Here is a 26,697-nt window from a genome sequence, read left to right as displayed (position 1 = left end):
ATGCCCGGTGCTGGCAACACCGATGTGTGCCTTCGTCCATGATGTGTCCCCGGGCTTGGCAAACCTGGTGCGGCGCTTCGTCAACGTCGCATTCGTCCATCTACGCATGCCCGGTGCTGGCAACATCGATGCGTGCCTTCGTCTACGATGTGTCCCCGGGGTTGGCAACCCCGGTGCGACGCGTCGTCAACAATGTCTTCTTCCCGGCGCACCACTACTTCGACACTACTGCGTGCATGACTAACTCGGCGCCTTGTTGCGCCCGCGGCTCCACGGCGACATCCTCGACACCGGCTCCCCGACTCGACATCGACCACGGCATTCTTCGCACGGCTACCTCGACCAAGGCTACACCACCATTCGCTCTCGGCTACATCGACAAACGGCACAACGTGCTACCGGCTTGCTTGAGCAACCTCATCGGGTTCCACTCCAGCCACGACTTCTGCGATGCATCAACCATTAGGACTGTGGGGGGGTGTTCGTTGGCTTGCCTTCGGATTCTTATCCAGTCTCACTGTCTGCGTCGCTACCGTTGTGACTGTGGGGGGATGTAGAGTATAAGATTATTAGGAAGTATAGGACAGACTAGGATTTGGTCATGCCTTGTCTTGTACTCCAAGTTGGTCATTACCTGATCACAAAAATACTCCAAGTTGGTCATTGTACTCCTATATATATGTCCACGAGGCTCAAGCAATAAACGAACTATTCCAGCAAATACCTCTCTATCACTTCTAACAGTGATCCATTCTAAAATGTGTTACCTGAGTACCCTGTGCTCTGTTTGGAACTGTTGTTGTGCTATTTTTTCGATGGATTGACCCCTAGCAAATAGGGTTTCAGTATAGATGGTGGAGATGTTGGTGTGGTGGCGGCCACTAAGCCGAGTATGGAGGGATGGATAGCCTTTTTTAAAAAAGAGGGTTTGCCGCGGCCTCTGCATCAAAACGATGCATACGGCCATATTATTGATAAGCAAAAAGTCCAACATAAGTCTCGAGGTCTCGAACAAAAGGAAAAAATGCTCACAAACAGCATGAATGCAAAAACAGGATAGCCACAACCGGCAGGCAAAACAAAAGATAGGAAACTAAACACCTATCCTATTACATGACCGTCATCCAAACCGGTTGAAGATAGCCTGTGCTAACGTCTTTCATTGGATAGATACAGTAACCAAATGCTTCCTGGCCTCCATCGGAGTGAGTAGCGATCACATACGGATAGCCTTACCGTTCCTTTTTGAAAGAAAAAAGAAAACCAGCTTGGAAGAAGTGAAATGCAAAATTTGTAATTTACATGCAAACTCACATTACATTTTTGTTGCCTGCATTGCCCTCGCGTGTGAGAGATTAAAGTCATTTCATTTTCTTAGCAAAGATTGAAGCCATTTTCGAATTTGTGATCATTTATAGGAGGAGATCTACACCATGCATGAGGAATACAAAGATCAAGTACGTCTCTATTTGATACGATCGATTTCTTGCATCTCAAACCTGCCTGCGATGCTGGTACGCAACATTAGTTAATTACCCACCTGCAGGCTGCAGGCACTCCGAGCATTGCTTTCATTTCCATCATTCTGGGAGTTTATTTAATCTTGCCAAAAGTACATCGCGAATCACCGTGTCCAAACTGACCTCCACGGGTCCACCAGGCAGAGTCGCCCGCACGGCCTTTTCCTTCCACTCCGCCGCGCGCTTCCTCATCTCCTGCCCCTTCTCCCCATCCATCACCTCCTGTATCATCGCCGCGAGCTCTGCCCTTTTCACCTCTCCGCCGATCTCCATCCCATTCCCCCACTCGGTGCACTTGTACCGGCAGTTGGTTTGTTGCTCTGCGAAAAAGGGCCAGCTCAACATTGGCACGCCGGTACAGATACTCTCCAGGGTCGAGTTCCACCCGGAGTGCGTCAAGAAAACCCCCACTGCCTCGTGGGCAATCACCTTCTCCTGTGAGCACCATGTTGTCAGCATGGAGCGGCCGCTGATGGCAGAAAGGAATTCCGGCGGTAGCACGGCCGAGTCGCCCTTCACAAGGTCTGGCCGGATGTTCCATATGAACGGGTAGCCGCTGTTGGCAAGCCCCCACGCGAACTCGAGGAGCTCCGCGTTCGTCATGACGGTGATGCTGCCGTAGTTGACGTACACGACGGAACGGGCGCTCTGTCCGTCGAGCCACTCCAGGAGGCCGTCCTGCTCCCTCCAAAGGTTGGACCCGAGGTCGTGGACCGAGGCGCCAGCCGGTACCACGAGGCTAGCGTAGCGGTGGAGCGGGCCAACAGTGTACACGGGTGGGAGGATGGCGCGCATGGCGTCCAGCACCGGCCCCTCGAGCTCATCGAAGGTGTTGAGCAACACCGCGTCCGGGAGCGATAACCGCTCAGACATGTACATGATGAAGTTCAGCAGCACGTCCTCGCGGTCCGTCGTACGTATGAAGTTCGGGAAGTCGCGCAGGCGCATGCCGTCGCACATGCCCGCAACGCCCTGCACCACGGTGTCAAGGTGTTCCTTGTCCGTGACATGTGACTCATCTGGACGCAAGCCGCAGCACAAAACGCACTCATCAAAGACACACACATATGTATATGACGATTCCGAAAACGGGACACGTACCTACCTTTGAAAGGAACGAAACCCCGCTCTATGAGCTGACGGTAGTGGCGGTACCCCATGAACCCACAGGCGCTAGATGTCCACAGCGCGGCGCACGGCACGCCGATCTCCTTTGCCGCATCGTAGCCAAACGACATGACTCCATCAACGACGAGACAGGTGATAGGCGGCACTCCGGAGTTGGGCTCACTGAGCTTGCCAAGAAGTGCCATGAAGTGGGGCAGGAAGGTGGTCATGATGGAGTAGCACAGTCCACCGACTTCCTGGGTGGCGTCCTCGTCGGATGGAGGGAGCCCGTCCGGCATCGACGCGAAGCGGAAGTCAGGGAGGCCATTGAGCGCCGCTGGTCCGCGCGAGCGGAGCAGCCGGCGGTGGTTGAACTCGGTGTTGACGAAGGTGACGTAGAAGCCCCGGGTGTGGAGTATCTTGGCCAACTTGAGCATCGGCGTTATGTGGCCCTGCGCCGGGGCCGGCAGGCAAACAGCGTGGGGCTTCTCGATGGCCTCCATGATAATCTGTGGCACTTGTTGCTGAGAGGATTTGTTAGAGAGTGGTCACTACTTATGGGGAGTAAACTAAGGCTCCAAGTAGGTGTTTCCAAGTACGTTGGAACGTTGGATTTGTCTCGCCGCGGGTGTGTAGTTCGTACATTCCAAGGGTATCTGCCGCTGATAGTGACCTGGTCAGTACTAGGTACTTGCCGCCCGATGTGCATTTGGTCCTTCTCACGATTTTTATTAGAGATACTGTCCATTTGCGCTTGTTACATATGAGTGTCCTCGCCACACCTGGTCGTGACCATCTGTGTATGCTTGTCTTGTCTTTTCGCTTTTCAGTCGTCTCCAGATATATATTTTTCCGAGCAGGCACCTGAATTTGTCTAGCTTTCAGTCCCATGGTTCGTGACCTATTTCGTCCGTTTGGATCGGCGCGGACGAAAGTGAAGGCCCAACGCGTCGAACCAAACGCAAATCGCGTCCGCCTGGCGTCTGCACTGACCCATTTTCGGCCCAAAATTGCGCCTGGAATGCGTCGGCGCAAACGCGCCGCTCGTCTTCTCGGTGTCCGCCGCGTCCCCACTTGTAGGCCACCCAACCGCCATCGGTTGTCTTATTTATGACGACCACCGACAGCGGGCCCACTAGTCAGCCGTGGAAGCGTCTTTTTTTAAGCACGCGTGCGGCGGGGTCCAGCCTCATCCACTTCTCCCATCCACGCCTGCCCCCCCCCCCCCCCTCTCTTTGCTTCCTCGCCGGCGATAGCAAACCCTAGCGCGCCATGGGCCTCTTCGGCAGCAGCAATGGCAAGGGCAAGGGCAAGGGCACCTCCGGCGCCTCGTCCTCCCGTGCTCTCCGTCCCCCCGGCGCCGGCGCGTTTCCGTCCTGATCGCCGGCGCCTGCACATCCCGGTGCATCTAGCGCGGTGGCACTGGAAGTACAGGCAGCCGCTGCCGTACCCGACGTCACACTGCCGCACCATTGGCACCTGGATCCGCAGCGGATCCCGGTGCCGGCGGTCCTTATTAGTTAATGTTTAATTAGATTTAAGTGGACTTTGGCCGGCGTTTGACCGGTCACTTATGTTTAATTATGTTTATTTCGTGTGAGTTATTTTTTTCTCACGATGGCAATTTGGGTCAGCCTTCCCGTTGGACGGTCAAGCTGACCTATTTCAGAATGCGGACGCGCACGTCCCCCTGACCGATTCAAACGGACGAAAAGCGAACAAAGCGTGCGTCCGTTTGGTTCGTCTCGTTGGAGTTGCTCTTAGGCTGTAGTTTCTTTTTGTGTGTGGAAGACGAAACACCAATTTCCAGAGGGGGCAAAGAGTCAGTTTGGAAAGCAACGGGGACAGTTGTGAAAGGTTGAGCCTACTCCAACCCCATCTAGTTCCAGGGACCTGCAGGCCGAGACGATGTAATGACCAAGATGGTCATGAATGATTCCCCCGCACCTGCAGTACCATCTGGGTTGAATGGTCCATCGACAGATAATCGTGACCCAGCAATGATCAGGGGACGCCCATAGTCCATAGTGTTGGCGGAGACATCAGCTTCAGCCTTCTTACGTTTACGTATAAAGCAAGGACGACTCCAATTCATACAGATGTGCATGGTTCTCGTGCATGATTATGATGAACTAGCCATCTACTCCCTCCGTTTCTAAGTACTTGTCTTTCTAGAGATTTCAACAAATGACTACATACGACGTAAAATGAGTGAATCTACATTTTAAAATATGTCTACATGTATCCGTATGTTGAGTCCATTTGAAATGCCTAGAAAGACAAGTATTTGGAAACGGAGGGAGTAGTGTATATGTAAAATAGATGCGACTCAAGATTTGTTATCTGATGCTTCAATTATATGTCGGCTCCTTTATTTATACTATTGTTAAGAAAACCGTTAACTGGTAGCTGGTCGGTTGGCTGGCGAGTATGGAATTAATAGGTTAATCAATGAATTCTTGAACAAAGATTTATACACACCATGCGACCACAATATAGATTGCTAATCACCATGGATTAAAAACGTGATACGACTTGATTTAGAGCAACTCTAGCAGATCCCGCAAAACGCCCGGCCCGCAAAAATTCCGGCTAGTATGCGGGCTCGGCCCAATTTTCCGGCCAGAACAGAGCCCGCATACTCGCCTGGCCCGCAAAAAGTTTTGCCGCAGCCCGCAAACCGCACGCCCCGAGCAGTATAACTGCAGTTCCGCAACCATTTTGCGGGTCCAAACCCCATCCCACGCCGCCGCGAGCCACCCGATTCCCCTTTCCCCTCTCCACATTTCTCGCCGCCGGCAACCACCCGCCCCGCTTCAGCCGCCATGTGGGGCCGAATGTGGAGCTTCGGACACGGCTCCGGTCGTGAGAGGGACCCGGAGCGTGAGCGGCGCGTCCGGGCAGACGACGCGAGGAAGCGTGGCGCCCGGAGGTGGACCAACCGCGGGATGTCGCCGCTGGCGAGCTTCAACCGTCGCGAGATGGAGGAGTACGACCGTCGTAGCGCGTCCTTCTCCTCCGCGAGATCTTCCTACGCCAGATCCTCCTTGTCCTCCGGTGCGGGCTTTCTCCCCGTGAAGAGGGAGTGGTCGGAGGATGAGGAGGAGCCGGCGCCGTTCGCCTTCGTCCCAGTGAAGGAGGAGCCCGCTCCGCTCGGCTGTCGCGGAGTGGTCGGGCCCGAGGACTACGTTGCGGACTTCGACGCCATTGCTGCCGCCATCACCCAGCGGAGCATGCGCGAGGAGGCGAAGCGTCGGCACCACGCCGAGGAGCTCGAAGCCCTCCAGTGGCAGCAGGCGGTCGCCGCCAACGAGAAGGCTGAGGAGGGGCGCCGCATCTGCGCGGAGCAGGCGGCGAAGTACATCGACCTGTGCAACTCCGGCGACGAGAATTGAGCGTTGCTCGGCCTCCACGGCATCGTCCATTTTGCCGCGACCTCGCCGCCGTCAGATCCGACCCCCTCTACTACTAGTTAACGTAGTATGTAGTATGATCTATGCTTAATTTGTTGATCATGTAGTATGTATGAACTATGTAGTATGTGATGTGATGAGCTATGTTTGTGCAATTTTTTCACGCAAGTGTTTTTTGAAATTATGCAGGTTTAGATGTGGTATCTGATCGCCCGCGCATGTTTTTGACCCGCAAACGCGATCTTCGTGAAACCGCAAACACGTTTTGCAGGTCGAATTTTTGCGGGGTCTGCTAGAGTTGCTCTTACACGGTAATTAACTAACAACTTTATTACCTAGGCTATCTACACAACGTGCCAATCTTCTTGGTGCATTGACTATTGAGCTCTAGAGGAGCGCTTGTGGTTTGACGTGAGGTCGAGGAAGGACACCACGGGGCAGGGCGACAATATTGGGCCAGAAAGCGAATCCCACAAAAACTTTGCCCAGGATTACCCAGCGACGACATCGGTGCCTTGCCATGGAACCATTCCGGCAGCTTCACAGTTCGCAGGGCCGCCGGTTGGGAGCTCTATGGTTGACCAGGGGTGACTGTGATTAAAGGAGACCGGGGGCTTTTTCTTTCGAAACGGAGGAAAAAGTTTTGCCTCATCGATTAATTAAAAAAAAGAGAATTACCTAGTTAATTAACGGAAAACCGGACGAAAACCGATACATATAAACCACATGCGGACTACTCGCTAATAAAGAAACTCGATGACCCCCAGATCAACCCGACAAACATACATAACACGCAACAACCATGATCCCTCGCACTTCTACGTCGCAATGAAACTCCCAACGAAACTAAGGTTGAATACAGCGGACACCACCCATCCACGAAGACGAGCCAATCCGAGATGGTGATCGAAGAGACTGAGTATCATCCATTAAGCAGCCGCAGATGCCTTACCAACGGCGCCACTCTTCTTGCCTATGCTCCTGAGAGCCTTCTTCACCTTCTTGATTTTTCCCGTAGAAACCTCCTCTGCTAGGAGGCCGGCAATCGCCTTGCCAGACCCCGGGCTAGCTGCCTCCAAACCAGCGAGCAAGCGGCAAAGCTTTTTCGTGAAGACCACCTCATCAATACGTGCCATCATACTTTCACGGTCAAAGATGGGCGATCTGATGGTCTTCAGCGCCTCAGAATTAGGTGCCAAAGCACCTACCTCATCAACCTCGGCACCCCCAGATGCCACCTGGCCAACAGCCACAGGTGGGACAACAATAGCAGCATCCAAACCCCCACAGTCCACAAAGGTGATCAGCTGATTGGGCTCCAACGACGGAGGTGAGGTCGCAGTCGGCATCGCCAAGGCCCCTCCAAGCGACTCCATCTCCTTAGGAAGCACCATCGAAATAGGCGAAGTGGGCTCCTCACAAAGCTTCTGCAGCTCAGGCATAATCTGCGGCACCGGAGCAACGACCTCAACAACGGTTTCACTCTCAGAAGCAATCGGCATGACAGGCAGCGATGACAGGAAGGATGTAGCACGAGGGGAGAGATCTCCATACATGCCTGATTCCCCATCGGCAAAACCATCGTGGATCTCGGGCAACAGGGACACAACGGGCACAACCTGGAGCTTGGCGAGAGGAGCCTCTGCACTTGCCAAAACACTCCCAACTCGCGCAATGTAGTCACGAAGCTCAGCGCGGAGTAGCTCAGTCTGCTCCACAAGGACGGGCTGCAATGCCACATCGACCGGTGTTGCATCGACATCTGATGCAGGCGCTGGGGTGGATGGTGGAGCAGCATGTCGCAGTGTCGTAGTCCGGTCGGTACGGTGCTGTGTATGACAGAAATGCACTTTGTGGCCAAATCGGAGGCATCCCATGCACCGGAATGGGTCCCTGCACTCACGAGCACGATGACCCTTAGAGAGGCACCGGAAGCAACGGTCACTCAGCCATGCCGGGGGAGCTGGCCGAGCTATGGATGCAGAGTCACAGCAGGGCACGTGAGGCGACGAGCGACGCCCCGATACAAGGTGCCATCCATCCAGAAGATCCCTAGAACGCGCAGGCACGCCGCACACTGGAACACCATGTGTTGCATCTCGATCGAAGCAGCCACGCCAATCACCCCAACTTGAACGTGTGGGAGGCGTGTCGTCCCCTTGGACGGAGTCACCTGGCAGTGGCAACGACATCCGAGAAGGAATGGCCGGCGCCAGAGGGGCCGACAGCTTGCTGAGAGAAGAGGTCGCCGGGGCGGTGGCAGCAGGATCCGGCTCCCCTTGGACCAGATGCAGGGGACTAGTGGCTGGTTCGGCCGCCATATCAGGACCTGGCAGGGGTGGACGCGGCGTCAGGCGAACAGTGGAGGCGTCGACCAGAGGAGCGGAGAGTGGCGGGGTCGTAGATGTCGCTGTGGCGGGCTCGGCGAGGTGAGGTGTCCATCGGCCACCCACAGATGGGTCGGACCTGCGGAGAGCAAGTGCGGCGGCAGAAGCTTCAGACTTGGTGCGCGCGTCGTTGCCTGAAGATGCAGCCGCGAGGTTGGGAGAGAGTGTCACCAGGGGCGTCATCAAGAGCACACCAGCCCCAACGGCAGTAGCAGAGCCGCGGCCAGCTGCCGGCGGCGGCAGGAGCATGGAGACCCGACCGCGGCATGGGAGCGCTCTCGCGACCGACCGCGGCGGCCGCCACTCTGGCCCCGCCGCCCACCGCTACCGCTGCTTCCCTGCTGGCTGGAACCGCCTTGGGCGCGCTGCCTCTGCCGTCGGCCGCGTTGCAGCCCCCGGATCGGTTCTCTCAGTCCAGATCGGGAGGATCTGGAGCCTGCGTCCCTTGCCCTTTCAGTCTGGATCGGGAGGATCTGGAGACCGGGGCCTCACTGCCTCGGGCTTGTCGCGCCAGCGCGCTGGTACGGCGGTTGCTTGGCCGGTCCTGTGCTGGACTCGCATCCTCGCGGCGTGACCTCGACGACTCACACGGACGCGATTGGCTGCTCTGGCGATCCTGCGCTGCACTCGCGTTCTTGTTGCGTGGCCCGCGGGGGTGGTTTCCTGCTCGAGCACCCGCGCTGGGCATTGATGCAAGCCGTGTGGCTGCTTTCCATGGATGATGCATGCATGTTGGCTGGCCGTGCACGGCGGTTGTTAGAGTTGTGTCGAATATTATTGTACAAGTTAGGTTACAGTTGGACTTGAAATCGTATGATGTGTAGACAGGATATGGAGTCGTGTCCAAGTAAGACACTTGTATCCTAGGCCTCTCATATATAGCGGGCTAGACACACGATGTAACCTATGCCAACATAATAGCACGGGCACGTGGGGGAGCCGGCGGCGTGTGCCGGTGCCCGGGCGGCCAGGGTGCGGTATTGTGACGGTGTCATGGGGAGGAGCGCCCGTAGTCATGCCCCGGGGATGTAGCCATTATGGTGAATCTCGTTAACAAATCTCGGCATCGTTCCTCATGTGATTGCTTGGTCCTCGGTAGATCGACGGTGGCCTCAGATTTATTCTAACAAGTGGTATCATGAGCAAGGTTCGAGAAGGTTGCGGCTGTTGATCTAGAGGATGAAATTGATGTCAAAATTGAAAGGAGCCGACGAAGGTTTATGATCACGGAAGCTAGCGATCGGATGGAGCATCTTTGGCAGAAGCTTCATCGGTGATCTGCGGCTGGTTAGGACGATGACTTATCGGCGTGTTCTGTGCAAGGGCTTGGCCAGATCGGATTCATCCAATCGAGACGCGTGCAAGCGGCGGCAGCGTAAACGTGGAGCAGCAGTGCTGCAAGGCGAACGCGGTATCACGCATGTGGAGAGGCCTGCTGGCCCGTGGCCCAGATGGGGATTTGCGGGGGCAGCCCAGGAAGCAGGCGGGCGTGGCTAATCCGGTGCGTAAGGCTAAAAGCAGACAGAGGCTGCTGGCTGCGTGCGCGTTGCTGTAGAAGGCAAAGGGCATGGATGCAACGAGATTTTGTTTGTGAAAAATAATGCACGTGCGTAAAGCAGGAGGAAATCACCACCGTCAAAGCAGAAGACGGTGGTGATTTCAGCGACGACGACATAGGAGCGTGATGCTGATGGTGGCCGACTTCTGGGGCGTGGAAACACGTGGTGCAGGCCTGAGGGTTTGTGCGGCTTCGACGAGACTATTGCGCAGGGTTGATTCAAGGAAGTGTACACTTGAGAGCTTGAAGTCGACAGGGCGCAGGGTAGCATGGCGCAGCTACAAAGAGTCATGTTGAAAGTGGAGCTGGAGTCTGATGGATGACTTCACTCTATGCTGATGGAGGGGCTACGGCGTAAATGTATGGAGAGTCGAAGCCTATTTCAGCGGGATAGCGAGAGACACGTGGATCGGACTGGGGCCCAGTGGTCTGATGGAGGCGTGATACTCGGCATCGGTCGGTGATGATCGGTGGTTCTCTGCAGTGGGGGTTGAGGCAGTGTGGGCTAGCTACCCGGGAGACTCGACCAGGACAGCAGAGGCTCGACGCGGTGATAGCGGCGAGGCGTGCGGCAAGCACGGGACACAGCGACAGGCCAAGGCACTGGTGGTCAAACAAAGTGTGCAGGGGTGCTGAAGCAGTGTTGACGAGTACCAGATTCAAGTTGGTGACTGGGTCTATCGGTGCCGGTTGATGGACAGGAGTTGACCATGGAGAATCTGAGAAAGTGGCGGAAAGTCTAAAATTGTCAAAACAGAGAAAGTACACGGCCGTATATTTTGTGGTGCTCGATGCACATGGAAAAGTGTGGATGACAAGACAGAAGGAGGCGGAGTGCTATAGCTGTGGGACATGCCAGACTATCCGGAAAAGGGGTGAGACAACTGTGAATTTGACTCAAGGTGACACATGGCGATGGTGAAATTCCTTCAAGTTTCAGACAAGCAGTCAAGAAAGAGCGGTAACATTGAGTTCAGGTAACTCTTATATGTGGCGTCCAATATGTGAGTTGTTCATTTTCACGCAGACCATGGTCGGTGTGTGATGGCGTTGAACAGATACTCCGAAACTTGGGAGCACAAAGTAGAGTAATGAAGAACTTAATTTTGCTCGAGTGTTGACTGTGAAGAAGACGAGAAGGGACTACAGTTGCGGGTGAAGTAACATGGAGTCTGGGAGTAGCAGCGGTGCTCGTGGCGTATCTCAAGTCCAATGTACATGGAGGTTCGACGCACAGACGAATTCAAGGTGGTGGAGAATATTCGTCAAGGTGGAGTTTGTTAGAGTTGTGTCGAATATTATTGTACAAGTTATGTTACAGTTGGACTTGGAGTTGTATGATATGTAGACAGGATATATAGTCGTGTCCAAGTAAGACACTTGTATCCTAGGCGTCTCATATATAGCGGGCTAGACACACAATGTAACATATGCCAACATAATAGCACGGGCACGTGGAGGAGCCGGCGGCGTGTGCCGGTGCCCGGGCGGCCAGGGTGCGGTATTGTGACGGTGTCATGGGGAGGAGCGCCCTAGTCATGCCCCGGGGATGTAGCCATGATGGTGAACCTCGTTAACAAATCTCGGTGTCGTTCCTCATGTGATTGCTTGGTCCTCGGTAGATCGACGATGGCCTCGGATTTATTCTAACAGCGGTGGTTGGCTGCCCAGGAGTCTAGATTAAGATCAACTAGACCATATAAGCGTGCGTTGCTGCCCGTCCATTATAAGAGTAACAATAGAGTTGTTTGATAAATGTTGACTTGTTATAACATATTGTAAAATTCATATAGTTCAAAATATCATATACCAAAATGCCCAAAAGGGAGATATAATTTATCCTGCACAATGTAATATACAGAAAATAAATCAATCCTAATGTTTGTGTTCCCTAAAGAGGATCTCATTTCTATAAAGAGGTTATTTCTGTACAATGCAACACATGCAACAATATGAGGGATGGGCAAGAGAGGCTCAAATTACCAACAATCTAGCGAGTCAGGATATAAAGGGATCGCCTCCTTCTGAATCAGTAAAATGATGCATGCAGACCTCGCTGGAGCTTGCCTACATCATCGTATGACCACATGATACATCCTTTTTATTGTGCAAAAATGAACAATAGTGAAGTGCAAATACCAGCACATGGTGAATACTAAGATGAACTAACTGGTTGATGTCTTAAGGATGTAAACCACCTATGCTCTATGTCGCTACAATGCTACCTCTGATCATCCCCGTGGCAGCTATAAAAGGTCCCAATCAAATTGTACAGAAGGAAAGATAAGATAAATATCATAGAAGTAGAAAGAAATTGAAGTACATACATTCAATACACTGGTTACGGAGCCTATCAGTGAGTATACGCACCATAGTTTCTTATCTTGACAGCGAAATAGAAACAAATACTTGAAACAGAGGAAATAGTAATTATTCATTATGAGAAAAAACAGGAAGGTTTCATACTTCATACCTTACGATTAGGGCAATACCTGACATTGGTTTTCTCAAAATTGCGCTTGGAGATTCATGTTACTTTTTCCATGTTGAGTCTTCTATGGTAAGTAATTCATTTTCATGATGCCAACTTCCATATGTTCATGCTGTTGGAACCGCTCTCTCTCACGCTAGACTGGAGGTAGACGCATCACTTTTTTCTGGCGACCAACGCCCCGGCGCTCAAACGCCCTTTTTCTTTCAGCTGGCTCAGGTTACATCAACGATTACAAGGCTTTTGTAGCCATACAGCGACGCAGCGCCCACGCAACTCCTCCAGCCGATACACGCACGTACACAACAAACTTCACATGCATCTACACATGCAGCTTGATCCGTACGTTCCGGCCGCGCGGACGACGCACTCCTATACGCACGAAGCGGCTGCCTCCAACTGCCCCTGCTGCATGCACTAACAAACTGAAGACTAACTCAAACTTGCCTAGCCTGCTGAAGATCACCCGGCCATGCATGTAGCTAGCCAGCCACGGCTGCGCGCACGACACCCATGTACGTGGTTTATCCTAACACACTCCCCCTAAACCACGATGTCATCGTCGCTGGAGTTCTTGCAGCGCCTGTCATTGTCGTCGTCACGACCGTGACCCGGTCCACGGACCCGACCCGGCGCACCGACGCCGGTCACACCGCCACGGACCCGACCTGGCACATTAAAGCTGGTCGCACCGTGCTCTGTCGCGACCCCGGCGACATACGTCGAGCTCCTTCTCCGCCGGCGATACACGTCTGGCGTCCCTCTGCGCCCCGCACGTCCCACGCGCACCCGACGCGCCCGACAAGCCCGACCGCACCAGTGCATCCCGCACGTCCCGCGCGCACCCGACCGCACCAGGCGCTCACCGCGCGCCACCTCCGCGTCCGCCATGGCAGCCGCCAACGACAAACGCCGGAAGGATGTAGCCGAACTCGAGCATGGACTCAAGCACAACGGCGACATACGCCTCCTCCCAACGTCAACCGCACGCTCGTATGCGCGCCCGTGGTCCCGATGCGCCCGACGCGTCCAGTGCGCACCCATAACACGCACCGGTCGCGTCCGGCTCGCCGCCACGGCTTATTGCGCTGCACCGCTGCGGCCTCAACCGCAGCGCATCACCTCCACGCCGCCATGCCGCTTCTCCGTGCCACGCGCCTCCACGGTTGTCGCGTCGAGCCGTCGCGACCTCTGCGCCACCACACAGGTCCTTCGCGACCTCCTCATATCCACGACCGCCATGCCCTTCGCGCGCACGACATCACACCGCACAGCCGTGGACTCGCCGCGCCTTGTCGTCGCCACGCGCTCGCCTCGTGCCGCAGTCGATGCCTCCATGTCGCCCGCGCACGCCGCGCTTGCCGCGGACGCCACCACGCGCCACGGCCGCCCCTCGAACCTTGTGGCTCTGAATACCAATTGTTGGAACCGCTCTCTCTTACGCTAGATTGGAGGTAGACGCATCACTTTTTTCTTGGCGACCAACGCCCCGGCGCTCAAACGCCCTTTTTCTTTCAGCTGGCTCAGGTTACATCAACGATTACAAGGCCTTTTGTAGCCATACAGCGACGCAGCGCCCACGCAACTCCTCCGGCCGATACACGCACGTACATAACAAACTCCACATGCATCTACACATGCAGCTTGATCCGTACGTTCCGGCCGCGCGGACGATGCACTCCTATACGCACGACGCGGCTGCCTCCAACTGCCCCTGCTGCATGCACTAACAAACTGCAGACTAACTCAAACTTGCCTAGCCTGCTGAAGATCACCCGGCCACGCATGTAGCTAGCCAGCCACGGCTGCGCGCACGACACCCATGTACGTGGTTTATCCTAACACATGCTTGCAAAAGCTATAGAGAATATGGAGATCGAACGAACTGAGGTAGCATGTGCACTGCAAAAGAGTATATATTTCTTGTCAGATAGAATAACATTCAGGAATAGCAAACAGACCAAAAACAAGGAGTTGGTACAAATTGATGAGTTTTGGGAGCCAGCATAGACCATACGGATCGGGAGCCGTCGAACGAGCGAGATGATGAGCAGGGTCAAGCTGCCGAACTGGCCGGCATGCCAAAAACTGAAGGAGGCGCATGTCGAGGAGGTTCTCATAGCCGCGCGGCCCGCGCAGCAGACCTGGTTCGCAGCTGGTGTAGTGGCGGCGCAAGAAACAGTCCCAACGAAGTGGGGAGGAGCGGCGGGAGGCAGGATCTCCTCGGTACAGAACAATGGGGATGGGTACGGAAGCTAGCGATGGTGGGGATACCATGGTACAAATAGATCATGGTATAACTGAATCATAACTTTTTCTCCATCCACTTGTGTTCTTTTTTTTAGAAAAGGAGGATGACCCCCGGCCTCTGCATCTGGGAGATGCATACGGCCACTTTATTAATTTTTCTCGAGGACCTTACAAAGTATTACAGACAATATTCATGAATCCCCCATCTCGGCAACATATGCCGCTACTCTTACCCATATGATGAAGGGATGCTAGTTAGGCCACTACCCAAACCACTCACCTAAACCTAACATCAAAAGCCGGAAGCCCCAGCCGAGCCACATACCGGGTCTGGGGCACGATCCGGTCAGACACACTCTTGTGTCGTTGCAGCCATCTTCCACAGGTCCATCTTCAGAATATATTGAGTCTTCTACCTTGTGTAGGCCACTCCGCCATCGACGTCACCATGACGCCAGACAGCTACCTCCACCTGCGCGAGTCCATCTCCGCGCATCGGGCGGCGAGCCTCCACAGCGCCATGCCGCCAATCTTCGCCGCCATCAATGAGTGAGATGAAGTACCGCTCCACCACGGCATGTACAAGGTGAGGAAGGGCGAGGTCCCCATCGGAGACACGGCCGGAAAAGATGCAGCGCAGCCACGAGACACTGCCCGGAGCTGCGACGTGGTAGATCAGACGGGCCGCCACCAGGAACCAGACAAGCTCGCCATGCACACCCAGCATCCCCATGCCCAAATCGGCGCCTTCAAGAAGGTGACGACGCTGTGGCGCCGCCGCCGCTTAGCCACCGGGGCTAGGGTTTTCACCCGGGCGCAGGGGAAGGGGGGAGTCAGGGGAGGTTTAGCCTCGGCGCCGCCACCAAGGAGGGAATGGCGTCCGGGACGCCATCGACGCCGTGACCGCCACCGGCGGCCAAGGGTTTCCCCCGGCCAAGCACCCTGCCGCCACCTCCGAACCAGCAACAGCATCAGCAGGCGCGTGCACGCCGGAGATCCAGGCCAGCTGGAGGTCATGCATCACGAGCGGACCAGATCGCCTCTGATCTGACGAGGGGAGCCCGGGGCCTCCCCGCGCCATGACCAGCGCCCACCGGAACCTCGCTGCCCGCGCAGCCGAGGGGATCCACTTGTGTTCTGGCCACCCATTTTCAACCAATAGTGTATATGCTGTAGCTCCAAATTATGAATAAGACATGACATCTAAGCAGTAGATCAGCAGTGTTGGATGGCCATTTATCCACGTACTGTGATTACTCTAGTACCCCAGGCCTAATTAATCGAGCACAGCGGACAACCTATAAACAAAAAGAGATTGAAGATCGTCTCATTATTTCTTGGAAAGAACAATGAGTAATCGGTGAAGCAGATGCAGTACATATAGTTCTGTAGATGTAGGACAACTGCAATATGATATTCATGCTCACTTGGATCTCAACGGAGAAGAGCAGCACTGTCACCCTCATCCCCTCATCGCCCGTATCATCTAGCCATCGCAGCAACACTTCCACGAATAGGAACGTGAGAAAACATCCCTCCGTTGCCCATCTGTGTCTCCGTCTTTGGGAAGAGGGCGCCGATGGCCGCCGGAGCCGCCATGGATAAACGCTGCAAGACACGAAATATAAAAAAAGTAAATAAGGACTGAGGAGGAAGAGTACAGGGTGGGTGGAAGGAACCGACGCGGAGGCGTTCTCACAGAAGAAGCTCGTAGATAGTAGAACGGCGGCGTGTTGAGGAGGAGAGGACGGTGACACATTGAGGAGCATGAAACGGCGGCGCATCGAGGAGAGAAACTGCTCAGTTTTTTTTTTGAGAACAGAGAAACTGCTCAGTTGGGCTGGATATCAATGGACGTGGAAGACCTCGGCTCTTAGCGTTAGCACATGCATAATGGAAAGACGTGGGCCTTGGATGGCCCGGTTACGAAGAGGAAAACTAACTCAATAATGCTACATCTACGTAAAACGTTACGAAAGGTTACGTAACAGGGAGGTCCTATACAACGCATTATGCGTCAACTAGGCAGGGTTTCGCACAGGGGAGTTCGTATCTGGGCTTAGTGGGCCGCGATGCGCTGATTTCTGTGCTGCTTTGTTTGGCGCGCGTTCTTTCGGGCGTGTTTCTATGTTTCTCATGTTCTTTCTTGTGATGTTTCTCTGCTTTTGCTGTTTCTCCGTTCTCTGCTGTTTCTGTGTGTTTCAACTATTTGTTAAATTGTTGTAAAGAAGATTTCCAACAAGACCAGACACAAAGACAAGGAACATACAAAAGAAGATTTCTGCTGTTTCAACTGCTTGTTAAAACAGTTGAAAATCCAAGAAAGTATGAGTATAGAAGCATGTTCGAGCTTCTTTACAAACTTATTCTGCAGCCTTAAACCTTCTTTACAACTGAAAGTAATGCCACAAAATATCACTGGGAAACCAGCAGAACAGTTTCATTGGGAAACCTTCTTTATAACTGATAAAGAAACAACAGAAGAGTTCCCTCACGGTACTATTCCTTTGAGTTGGAAAAATTTGTTGCATTGGGACCCTTGATAATAAAAAGGGAAATATGTTAGTTGGTACAACGAAGTAAATTGGATGCTGCACCGAAGGGATGTGTATAAAGTTACCTAACATGTGTTCATATGTGGGTTCAAAATGATTGCCTTGAAATCTTTATTTGAACATGCGGAAACCCTGTTGAAGCAAAAATAATTTGAAATTAATTGCAACCTACGCACCAACGAAAACAAGTGTCTACCAGAGAAATTATGGTCGGTTGTACTTGCGTTAAATAGAAGTAGGGATTTTAATACATGTCTCTGCAGGAAAGAAGTTACAAATTGCAGCTGAATTTCATTGTCCTTGCAAGTGACAATCTCGAAAAGCAATTTCTCACGTAGACCTTGTAGACCATCCTTCAAAATTTTAGGAAAGTTGCAGTTCAATTTATGTTATGTTCCGAAGAATAAGAAAAATGGAATGGAACTGTTTTCATTGGAGAAACTGGGGTGGGGGTGGGGGGTACATACATTAGAGAAACCATCGATTCCGAGACCTTTGTAGTTGCTAAGATACTGAGAAGGAAAATTCCTGAGTCATACATGTACAAAAAAAGAAAGACATGGAAATTCCAGTCAATTCAAAACACTTTCTATCTTTTATTGAGAGTATAGAACAAAGAAGTTGTTCATCACTCATATAAAACCACATGGGAGAGTTCCAAAAAAGATAGAGAAGGCGCCTGAAATTGACCTTCAGAGCTGGTACAAATCTCGACTCAAAATTCCCTATGTTAAAAGTAGTATTTCCATATGTAGCAGCAAACAAAGGCTTGAAGTTGTGCACTAATTGTAGGCAGAAATGCATCTCCAGTTTAGTATGGGTTCATGATGTCAAAAAACTCTGCTCTAAAGAAACATTTTCCAAGGAACATTATTCAAGTGTTATTCAAGGAACATAATTCAAGTATTTAGGGAACATTATTCGATGAACAATTTCCAAGGAACATTATTTAGGAAACATTATTGGAAGGGGCATAATTTAGGGATCAAATATTGAAGGAACAATTTTGTAGGGAACATTATTTAAGGAACTATTTCCAAGGAACATTATTTAGGAAACAAATATTAAAGGAACAATTTTGTAGGGAACATTATTGGAGGCATAAAAAATTTGAGCGAAAAACTTTATCAAAGGAACATTCCCAAGATAACATTATTTGGGAAACATTATTCAAGTATTAGGAACATTATGTAGAGAACATTTTTAAAGAAAAATTATTTATATACCAAATATTGAAGGAACAATTTTGTAGGGAACATTATAGAAGGAACAATTTGAAGTGAACATTACAGATATTAGGGAAACATTTTTCAAGTATCATTATTTAGCGAACACTATTTGAACAAAGGGTCCAAAATATTGAACAAACATTATTCAAAGGAACATTTCGAAATGAACAATATTAGGGGACATTATTCAAGTATTTAGGGGATATTATTTACGGAACAGTTTCAAACGAACATTATTTATGAAACAATAAAAATTAAAGGAACAATTTTGTAGGGAACATTATTGGGGGAACATTTTTTAGGGATAAATAAATATTGAGCGGAAAAATTTATCGAAGGAATAGTTCCAAGTGAACATTATTAGGGGACATAATTCAAGTATTTAGGGAACATTATTCGGTGAACAAATTCGAGGGAACATTATTTAGGAAATATTATTGAAAGGGGCATAATTTAGGGATCAAATACTGAAGGAACAATTTTGTATGGAACATTATTGGCGGAACATTATTTAGGGAACTATTTCCAAGGAACATTATTCAAGTGTTATTCAAGGAACAAAATTCAAGTATTTAGGGAACATTATTCGATGAACAATTTCGAAGGAACATTATTTAGGGAACATATTGAAAGGGGCATAATTTATGGATCAAATATTGAAGGAACAATTTTGAGGGAACGTTATTGGCGGAACATTTTCCAAGGAACATTTCGAAGTGAACATTATTATGGGACATAATTCAAGTATGTAGAGAAACATTTTCCAAGGAAAATTATTCAAGGGACATAATTCAAGTATTTAGAATCATTGATGGTTGTGCTATTCGCAGAAGAAAGCATGATAACGAAAACACTAAATACATTATCATAGAAAAAAGGTCAACAAACTATATCAATGACAATAAAAAGATCAAACGACTATGTTAGTACTTAAAAGGGATTGCTAGACAAGTTCTGCTTTTGTGTGTGTGCCCAAAGAATAATTGCTAAGCAACACAAAGGACAAGAACACCATGAATAATCATGTTATGATAATACTTGCAAGGAAAATGATACGGAAGTATGGTAGATGAATGACACCATACTACAAAATCATTGTTAACTAACTATGTCCACCCAAAATACTGCAATTAACAACAAAATTTGTATCTGTATAATTTCACAAATATAGTGTGAAAAAAAATCGGTAGTACTGCTCCTAGAACAACAGAGGAAATTACCTAAAACACCAGAACACTACTGTGCAAGCAAAGGACTATTCAGGGCATCAAATGCAAATTAAAGAAAACTTTTTAACATTAAAAAAACAAAGTCGTGCGGGTAGGATGCAACACATGCATCGTTTATCAATACAAACATGTGAATAAATTCATGGCCTAACATTTACAAAACTACTCCAGCCTATAATATGGACAAGCGACCTAAATGTTAATAGATGCATGCTTACCAACGGTTGAATAGAAGAAAACCTAATACATGCTAACAAGTCTCCAGAACTAATCCATGTTGCTGCTACAAAATTCATAAAATAAACATAACATTTATAAAACATAGAAAAACTTCTATGTCAACCTACACAAACCACCCTATCATCATCAAGAAACAAAAACAGAAATCCCAAGGCCAAGTGCTAGAACACACAACCTCCTAACAACAGCATGTTGAATCATACCCCTGAATCCGAAATCTCTGAGCATAACCCCTTGTCTAATCTCAGAAACATCCAAATCAAATCGAAAACGCTCCACATGACATTATGCACAAATTCAGGAGTCCAGATGTTCAGTTGAGTTCATATTTCAGTCTATGTATGTCCCTACCGCTGCTTGTCCACAAGGCCGGCCATACGCGGTAGTAGCCCTCGAGCCTCACGTCCGCGCCTACCCCCGTGTGCAGGATGGGCTGCAGAAGAACAAAACACAACACATTCAGCAATCAGAAACCAACCAGAACTTAGACATTCAGAAAGTAGACATAATTCAGACCAAAACATGAGACAGGTTACAGAGTATGAAAAGAAAGTGGCCTGGTTGTGCGGTTCATCACACAAGCATCATCATTCATCATGGCATGTCATGTGCATGTCGGATGGGATCTGAGTTCAGCTTGCTACTTACATGCCTCATTTTAGAACTTTCTTTGTGAGAGAATTCAGTTTTGTATAGCACGTAGAAGACCTTTTTTTAGGGAAGAAGACTTGCTACCTTCCAAAGCGGCAATCAAGCCCGGGATGCCAAGGACAGCTTCTGGTTTACAATCCAAACAAGCTCCACTCCCCGCCGCCTCCGCCCGTCGCACCTGCCGCCGGCAAAGGGGTGAACACAGTCAGATGGGAGTGTCGGTGCAAGTGGCGCCGTAGAGTGACGCGTACGGGGATGGACCTTGTCGACGCCGAGCAAGGTCCATAACATGGGAATTTGGGTGCGTTTACCTCGTCGACGCCGAGCTTGACGAAGCTTGACGGGGACCTAGACGGTGCTGACCTTGACGGAACCCTATACGACGCCGACCTTGTCGGGACCCTAGACGGCGTCGACGCCCACGCCGGAGATACGGACGACTTGCAAATAAAGATCCAATGCGACGAAGTTAGCCAGATCTGATGCGGTGGAATGGATGAAAAGGAAGCACAGAGACCCGACTGCTCCTTCGGAGGGCGGCGGTCTCTTGCCGGAGTAGGATCCCGGAGGAAGAAGCAGGTGAAAAAGCGGTCGAACGACGGAGGTAAAGGGGATCCAGGCACGAGGGAGGAAGGGAAAGCTTCTCTGTAGAGAATGAACGAAGCGGTCGAGGGAGGAAGGAGGACAACGAACAGGAAATAAAAAGGCCGGCCCAAACGAGTCGAAGGGTGTGCGGTACCTCGACAATTTGACGCAACGGGCTGCAGTTGCGTTGTCCCTTCGGATCACAGCGTCGTCACCCAAAGGTTCGCCCTGCGGTTGCATCGACCCACGGGTTGCCGCTACGTCGTCCCTTCGAACCGTAGTGCTGTGGCCCACAGTCCACCGCCACCCCGAGGCCGTCCACTCCAGGCCATCCTAGTGGCTGCACCGACCCTCGCGATACCACTTCGCCCACCAGGCCATAGTGAGCATGGCACGCGGTCCATGACACTGCCCCGTGGTTCTTCCCGCGGCTACACAGACCCGCGCGTTGCCGCTGCGTTGCCTCTCTAGGCCGTAGTGCCGCGGCTCCGAGGCTGTCCGCTCCAGGCCGTCCTTGTGGTTGCACCGACCCTTGAGGTGCCGTTGTGTCTTCCCATCAGGCCGTAGCGAGCGTCCTATGGTCTTCCCCGTCGTCGCCCCGACCTGCGCGCTGCCGCCGCGTCGCCCCTTCGGGCCATAGCGCCGCGGCACGCGGTCCACTTCGCCATCCTTGCGCGTCGACTTCTATGTAGTATGCGCCACGCCGACTTTCTTGGCGCAGGAATGCCACCGTCCACGTTGGTCTTTGTCATGTTGCCGGGTTCTTCCTCGCCTACTTCAAGCATCATCGTCGCGCTCCTAACCTAGCCGCTGCCGCCTACTCAGGCCGCCGACGCTCTTCTTCCCGGTCCACGGCTTCTACCTCGACACCGACCACCCCGACTCTACGTCAACCACGGCGTCCCTCGCACGACTACCTCGACCACGGCTACTCCATCCTATGCTCTCGACTACATCGACATCGGCATAAAGAGCTATCACCTTGCTTGAGCAACCTCGTCGATTTTTCACTCCAGCCACGACTTCCATGATGCATCAACCGTTAGGACTGTGGGGGTGTCCGTCGGCTTGCCTTCGGATTCTTCTCCAGTCTTACCATCTGCGTCGCTACAGTTGTGACTGCGGGGGATGTTGAGTATAATGTCTATTTAGGAAACATGGGAGGAGTCCGTTAAGAGAGACCCGAAGGATTGGAGTGTCACCAAAGAACTAGCTATGGACAGGGGTGCGTGGAAGTTTGCTATCCATGTGCCAGAGCCATGAGTTGGTCACGACATCTTATGGGTTTCACCTCTAGCCTACCCCAACTTGTTTGGACCTAAAGACTTTGTTGTTGTTGTTGTTGTTGTTGTTGTTGTAGGATAGCGTAGAATTTATTCTACCTTGCCTTGTACTCCAAGATGATTATGTATTCCTATACATATGCTCACCAAGCTCACGCAATAATCAACAATTTCATCAATATCCCTCTCTGTTCCTTCTAACACCGGGCAGCTTTTCAGGGTCGCTGAGTGCTTGCTCTGCCCTTCCACCAGCTTCTGTAGCTAGAATGAGAACAGGGAATGAACCAAGCGAGCATCCCTCTCTTTGTTGCTTCCACGTACATGTATCACTTATCCCGGTGCCCTCCATTCCAACAATGCTCTGGAAAGTCTCTTTTCATCAGGCAATGATGCACTACTGAAACGCTTATCGTCTTCTGAGGATAGAAAGATAAGATGTCTGGGCTACAATTTATAAGCGCGCGTGCACACACTCATGCACTTGTGTGGTTTGGAGAGCACATGAACCTGCCACCATGCATATTGGTTGCTGAAGTACACATGAACACCCATCTCCTGTCAACACATATAGGGTCCTTGATTATAGCATTAATTTTTTCTCTTGAAGGCACATGCTACACTTGCTTTAATTTGGCAGTCAAAACCAAACAAGGTTGCTAGCTATCCCATTTATTTGCACCAACAATATTAAGTGCTCTTTTCATCAAACCAGCATGTACTCGTCTATATATACATACAGAAGATGTGGATTTTCTCTTGTTCTCAATTCTCTCATATTCACCTACATGATTGTGTCAAAGTCATTGTACTCCACATTGATAGCGATGAGGTGCATGAACAAACCATTCCCTATATCATGTTGGGTTGTATGGTCAAGAAAGGATGGGTTGGTTCATTTGGTAATATAGTTCTCTATGGCCCAAATTCACATGAATACTTCTCATATTTTTCAATTCACACTGTATTTCTCTATGGCCCAAGCTCCAATTCATACAGATGGTGCAATGGTTCTTGTGCATGTTTATGATGAAATAGCTATCTAGTGCATATGTAAAAATAGATGCAGCTCAAGATTTGATATCTGATGCTTCAATTATATGTCGGCTCCTTTATTTATACTATTGTTAAAAAAAATCGTTAACTGGTAGCTGGTCGGTTGGCTGGCGAGTAAGGGATTAATAGGCTAATCAATGACTTCTTGAACATAGATTTATACACACCATGCAACCACAACACAGATCGCTAATTACCATGGATTAAAACGTGATAGGACAGGATTTACACGGTAATTAACTATTAACTTGATCTACCTATGCTATCTACACAACGTGCTAATCTTCTTGGTGCATTGACTGTTGAGCTCTAGAGGAGCGCTTGTGGTTTGACGTGAGGTCGAGGAAGGACACCACGGGGCAGGGCGACAATATTGGGCCAGAAAGTGAATCTCACAAAAAACTTTGCCCAGGATTACCCAGCGACGACATCGGTGCCGTGCCATGGAACCATTCCGGCAGCTTCCCAGGGTTGCCGGTTGCTAGCTCTGTGCTTGACCATGGAAGACTGTGAGTAATTGGAAACCGGGGGTTAAGCCAGGCCAACCGCGAAAAGTCCATTCTGCACCCGAACTCATATGCTCCCGCATGAACAGTAAAATCGAAAAAAAATTAAAAAATTCCAATTTTTTTTGAGAGAAACATTGACAAAAGTTCTAAGTGCTTGCAAAAATTCATCTCATGTAAGGCGTGGCAAAAAAACAAATTCAGTGCTTCAAAATGCGTTTGAAAGTAGCTTTTTCAGAGTACTTTTTTTTTTGCCACGCCTTCTAGGAATGTGATTTCATTACGAATTTTTGCAGGCACTTAGAACTTTTGTCAATGTTTCACACAAAAAAATGGAATTTTTTAAAAAAAAATCGATTTTTTTTGATTTTGCTGTTCATGCGGGAGCATATGAGCTCGGGTGCAGATTAGCCGCGTTCGGCCAACCGCCGTCTCTTGTTTCACTCCAATCAGATGTATCATTTGTCCCGGTGCCTCCCATTTCAACAATATAATTTCTGTTTCTGGTTAAGCCCGCCCACAGCCAGTGACCGAGCCACGATGATCTACTTACCGTAAGGCTTACCATCTTTCGAAGATAGAAATATAGTATGGTCAGGTTACAATTTATAGAAACAAACACACTTGTGCGGAGTAAATTGCAAAAAACCACCACAATTGTGGACCCTAAATCAAAAAACCACCACCATTCGTTTTTTTTTCAAAAACCCACCACTGTTGTGCTAACAGTTTGCAAAAAACACTGATTGGATGATTAGAGCATGCTAAGTGAAAATCTGACGGGTCAGTCCTGCTGTCAGGCGACACGTGGCACGTGGGAAACGGCGACCGTCACACCCGTTCGTTAACAGGTCATCTTCTACCTTCTACCCGACGCCGCCGCCAGATGAGCTCAGCACGCGCGCCACCGCTGTACCTGAGCCCCCCCCCCCCCCCCCCCCCCCCCCCCCCAGCTTCACAATGACCAGGAGCTCCTCCCCTCTGGCAGCAAACTCGTCGGCCTCGACAACAAGTGGAGCGGCAGCGGGCCGGCGGTCAGGCGCCTCCTGCGTGGACTCGTGGCGCAGAGGTGAAGCAACGGGCCGGCCACAAGGTGCCTCCTGCGCGTGCTCTTGTCGCAACGGAGCAGCAGCTAGCTGGCCGCGAGCGCGAACTGCCTCCTGCGCGTGCTCCTGGCGCAGCGAAGCAGCAGCTAGCCGGCCGCGAGGCGTATCCTGCACGGGCTTGTGGCGCAGCGGAGCAGAAGTGGAGCTGGCCACAGAGGTCGCCGGAGTAGTCCCCGCCCTCCTCCTTGATCTGCTCTCAGGTGGCGGCGCCTAAGCCCCTGCGGTCGAGGTCGCCATGCCGGTGGCGCACGTGACCGGCAAGGCATGCCCGGGGTCCGAGCTGGCGGATGGCGGAGTTCCCAGACTGAGCCGCGCGCGCCGGACTTCAGCTGCGCTTCCCCGCCGAGCTGGTGCCATCACTAGCGGCGACGCCCTTGCCGTCATCCTCCCCGTCCGGTATTGCACCCAAGCTGTTTGATGGAATGCCTAAGAGAAAAATAAATGGAGGGAGATAGGAGAGAGCTAACACGTGGGCCAACTTAACGGTTGAGGCAAACGGCATCCATTATTTTGGCCACGTCATCGTTTACACATGGGACCCATCCGTCAAATTCTGCATCAAACAGCTCTAATGGTTCGATCAGTGTATTCTGCAAACTGTCAGCACAATGTTGGTGGGTTTTTGCAAAAAAAAAAATGAATGTTGATGGTTTTCTGATTTAGGGTCCACAATTGTGGTGGTTTTTTGCAATTTACTCCACTTGTGCGGTTTCGAGTGCACTGTGCACACCAACACATACACCTGTCAGCATATAATTTAATTATTTGTACTACAGGTTTGATCACTCAAGCCACTCTTTCCTCTTCTCAATTACGATGAGCTCCATCTCCTGTCATGACATACAGAGTCCTTCATTACATCCACTAATTTGGTCTATTGAGGACAGATACATGGACAGATACACTGTATCATATTAGGGCCCTGTTTGGTTTATAAGTCCTAGGACTTTTTCTACTCCCAACTAAAAAGTCCCTAGTTCCTAAAAAGTCCCTCCATGTTTGTTTCCAGAGACTAAAAAGTCTCAAGTCCCTCCCTAGATGTTATTAAATGATCATGTTACTCTTAGTATACAGAAAAATAACAACCAAACAACACCATGGGGCGACGGGGCAATGGGTACAGGAAGGGGCATTGTTGGAAAAGTCTCAAAAAAGTCCCAAAAAAGACTCTCCTTGAGAGTCTTCTTCATTTAGGGGGTGTTTGGTTGCAAGTGACTAGACTTTTTTGGTGGGCCAGGGACTAAAGAAAAAAGACCCTTCGATAGAGTCTTTTTCTAAACCCTAAACCCTAAACCCTAACCCTAAACCCTAAATCCTAAACCCTAAACCAAACACCCCTTAGTCCCAAAAAGCAACTTTTAGTCCCTAGTAGTCCTTTCTGTTGGGTTAAAAAGTCTCTAAGAAGGACTTTTTCTAGTCCCTACTGAAAGATCGTGGATGTCGCCTAGAGGGGGGGTGAATAGGCGCTTTAAAATAATTACGGTTTACGCTTGAACAAATGCGGAATAAACCTAACGGTTAATTTGTCAAGCAC

The 26,697-nt window shown here is 50.7% G+C and overlaps 2 protein-coding genes across 2 annotated transcripts; both read right to left on the bottom strand.

Annotated features, from left to right (window-relative positions):
* Positions 1–1,580: 1,580 nt before the first annotated feature.
* Positions 1,581–3,130, bottom strand: LOC123117188 (7-deoxyloganetin glucosyltransferase-like). Its single transcript, XM_044538009.1, has 2 exons — positions 2,626–3,130; positions 1,581–2,539 (listed from the first exon to the last, which is right to left on the bottom strand). The coding sequence occupies exons 1-2, from the start codon at positions 3,128–3,130 to the stop codon at positions 1,581–1,583; spliced, it is 1,464 nt and encodes a 487-aa protein (XP_044393944.1).
* Positions 3,131–17,451: 14,321 nt separating this feature from the next.
* LOC123115114 (uncharacterized) lies at positions 17,452–23,982 on the bottom strand. The gene is made up of 6 exons (XM_044536375.1): positions 23,970–23,982; positions 20,942–21,369; positions 20,715–20,808; positions 20,331–20,412; positions 17,749–17,820; positions 17,452–17,634 (listed from the first exon to the last, which is right to left on the bottom strand). The coding sequence occupies exons 1-6, from the start codon at positions 23,980–23,982 to the stop codon at positions 17,553–17,555; spliced, it is 771 nt and encodes a 256-aa protein (XP_044392310.1). The 3' UTR covers positions 17,452–17,552.
* Positions 23,983–26,697: the final 2,715 nt, after the last annotated feature.

The sequence above is a fragment of the Triticum aestivum genome, chromosome 5B (assembly GCF_018294505.1).
Source record: "Triticum aestivum cultivar Chinese Spring chromosome 5B, IWGSC CS RefSeq v2.1, whole genome shotgun sequence".
Classification (NCBI taxonomy): Eukaryota; Viridiplantae; Streptophyta; class Magnoliopsida; order Poales; family Poaceae; genus Triticum; species Triticum aestivum.
This window is presented reverse-complemented; position numbering and strand designations above follow the sequence as displayed.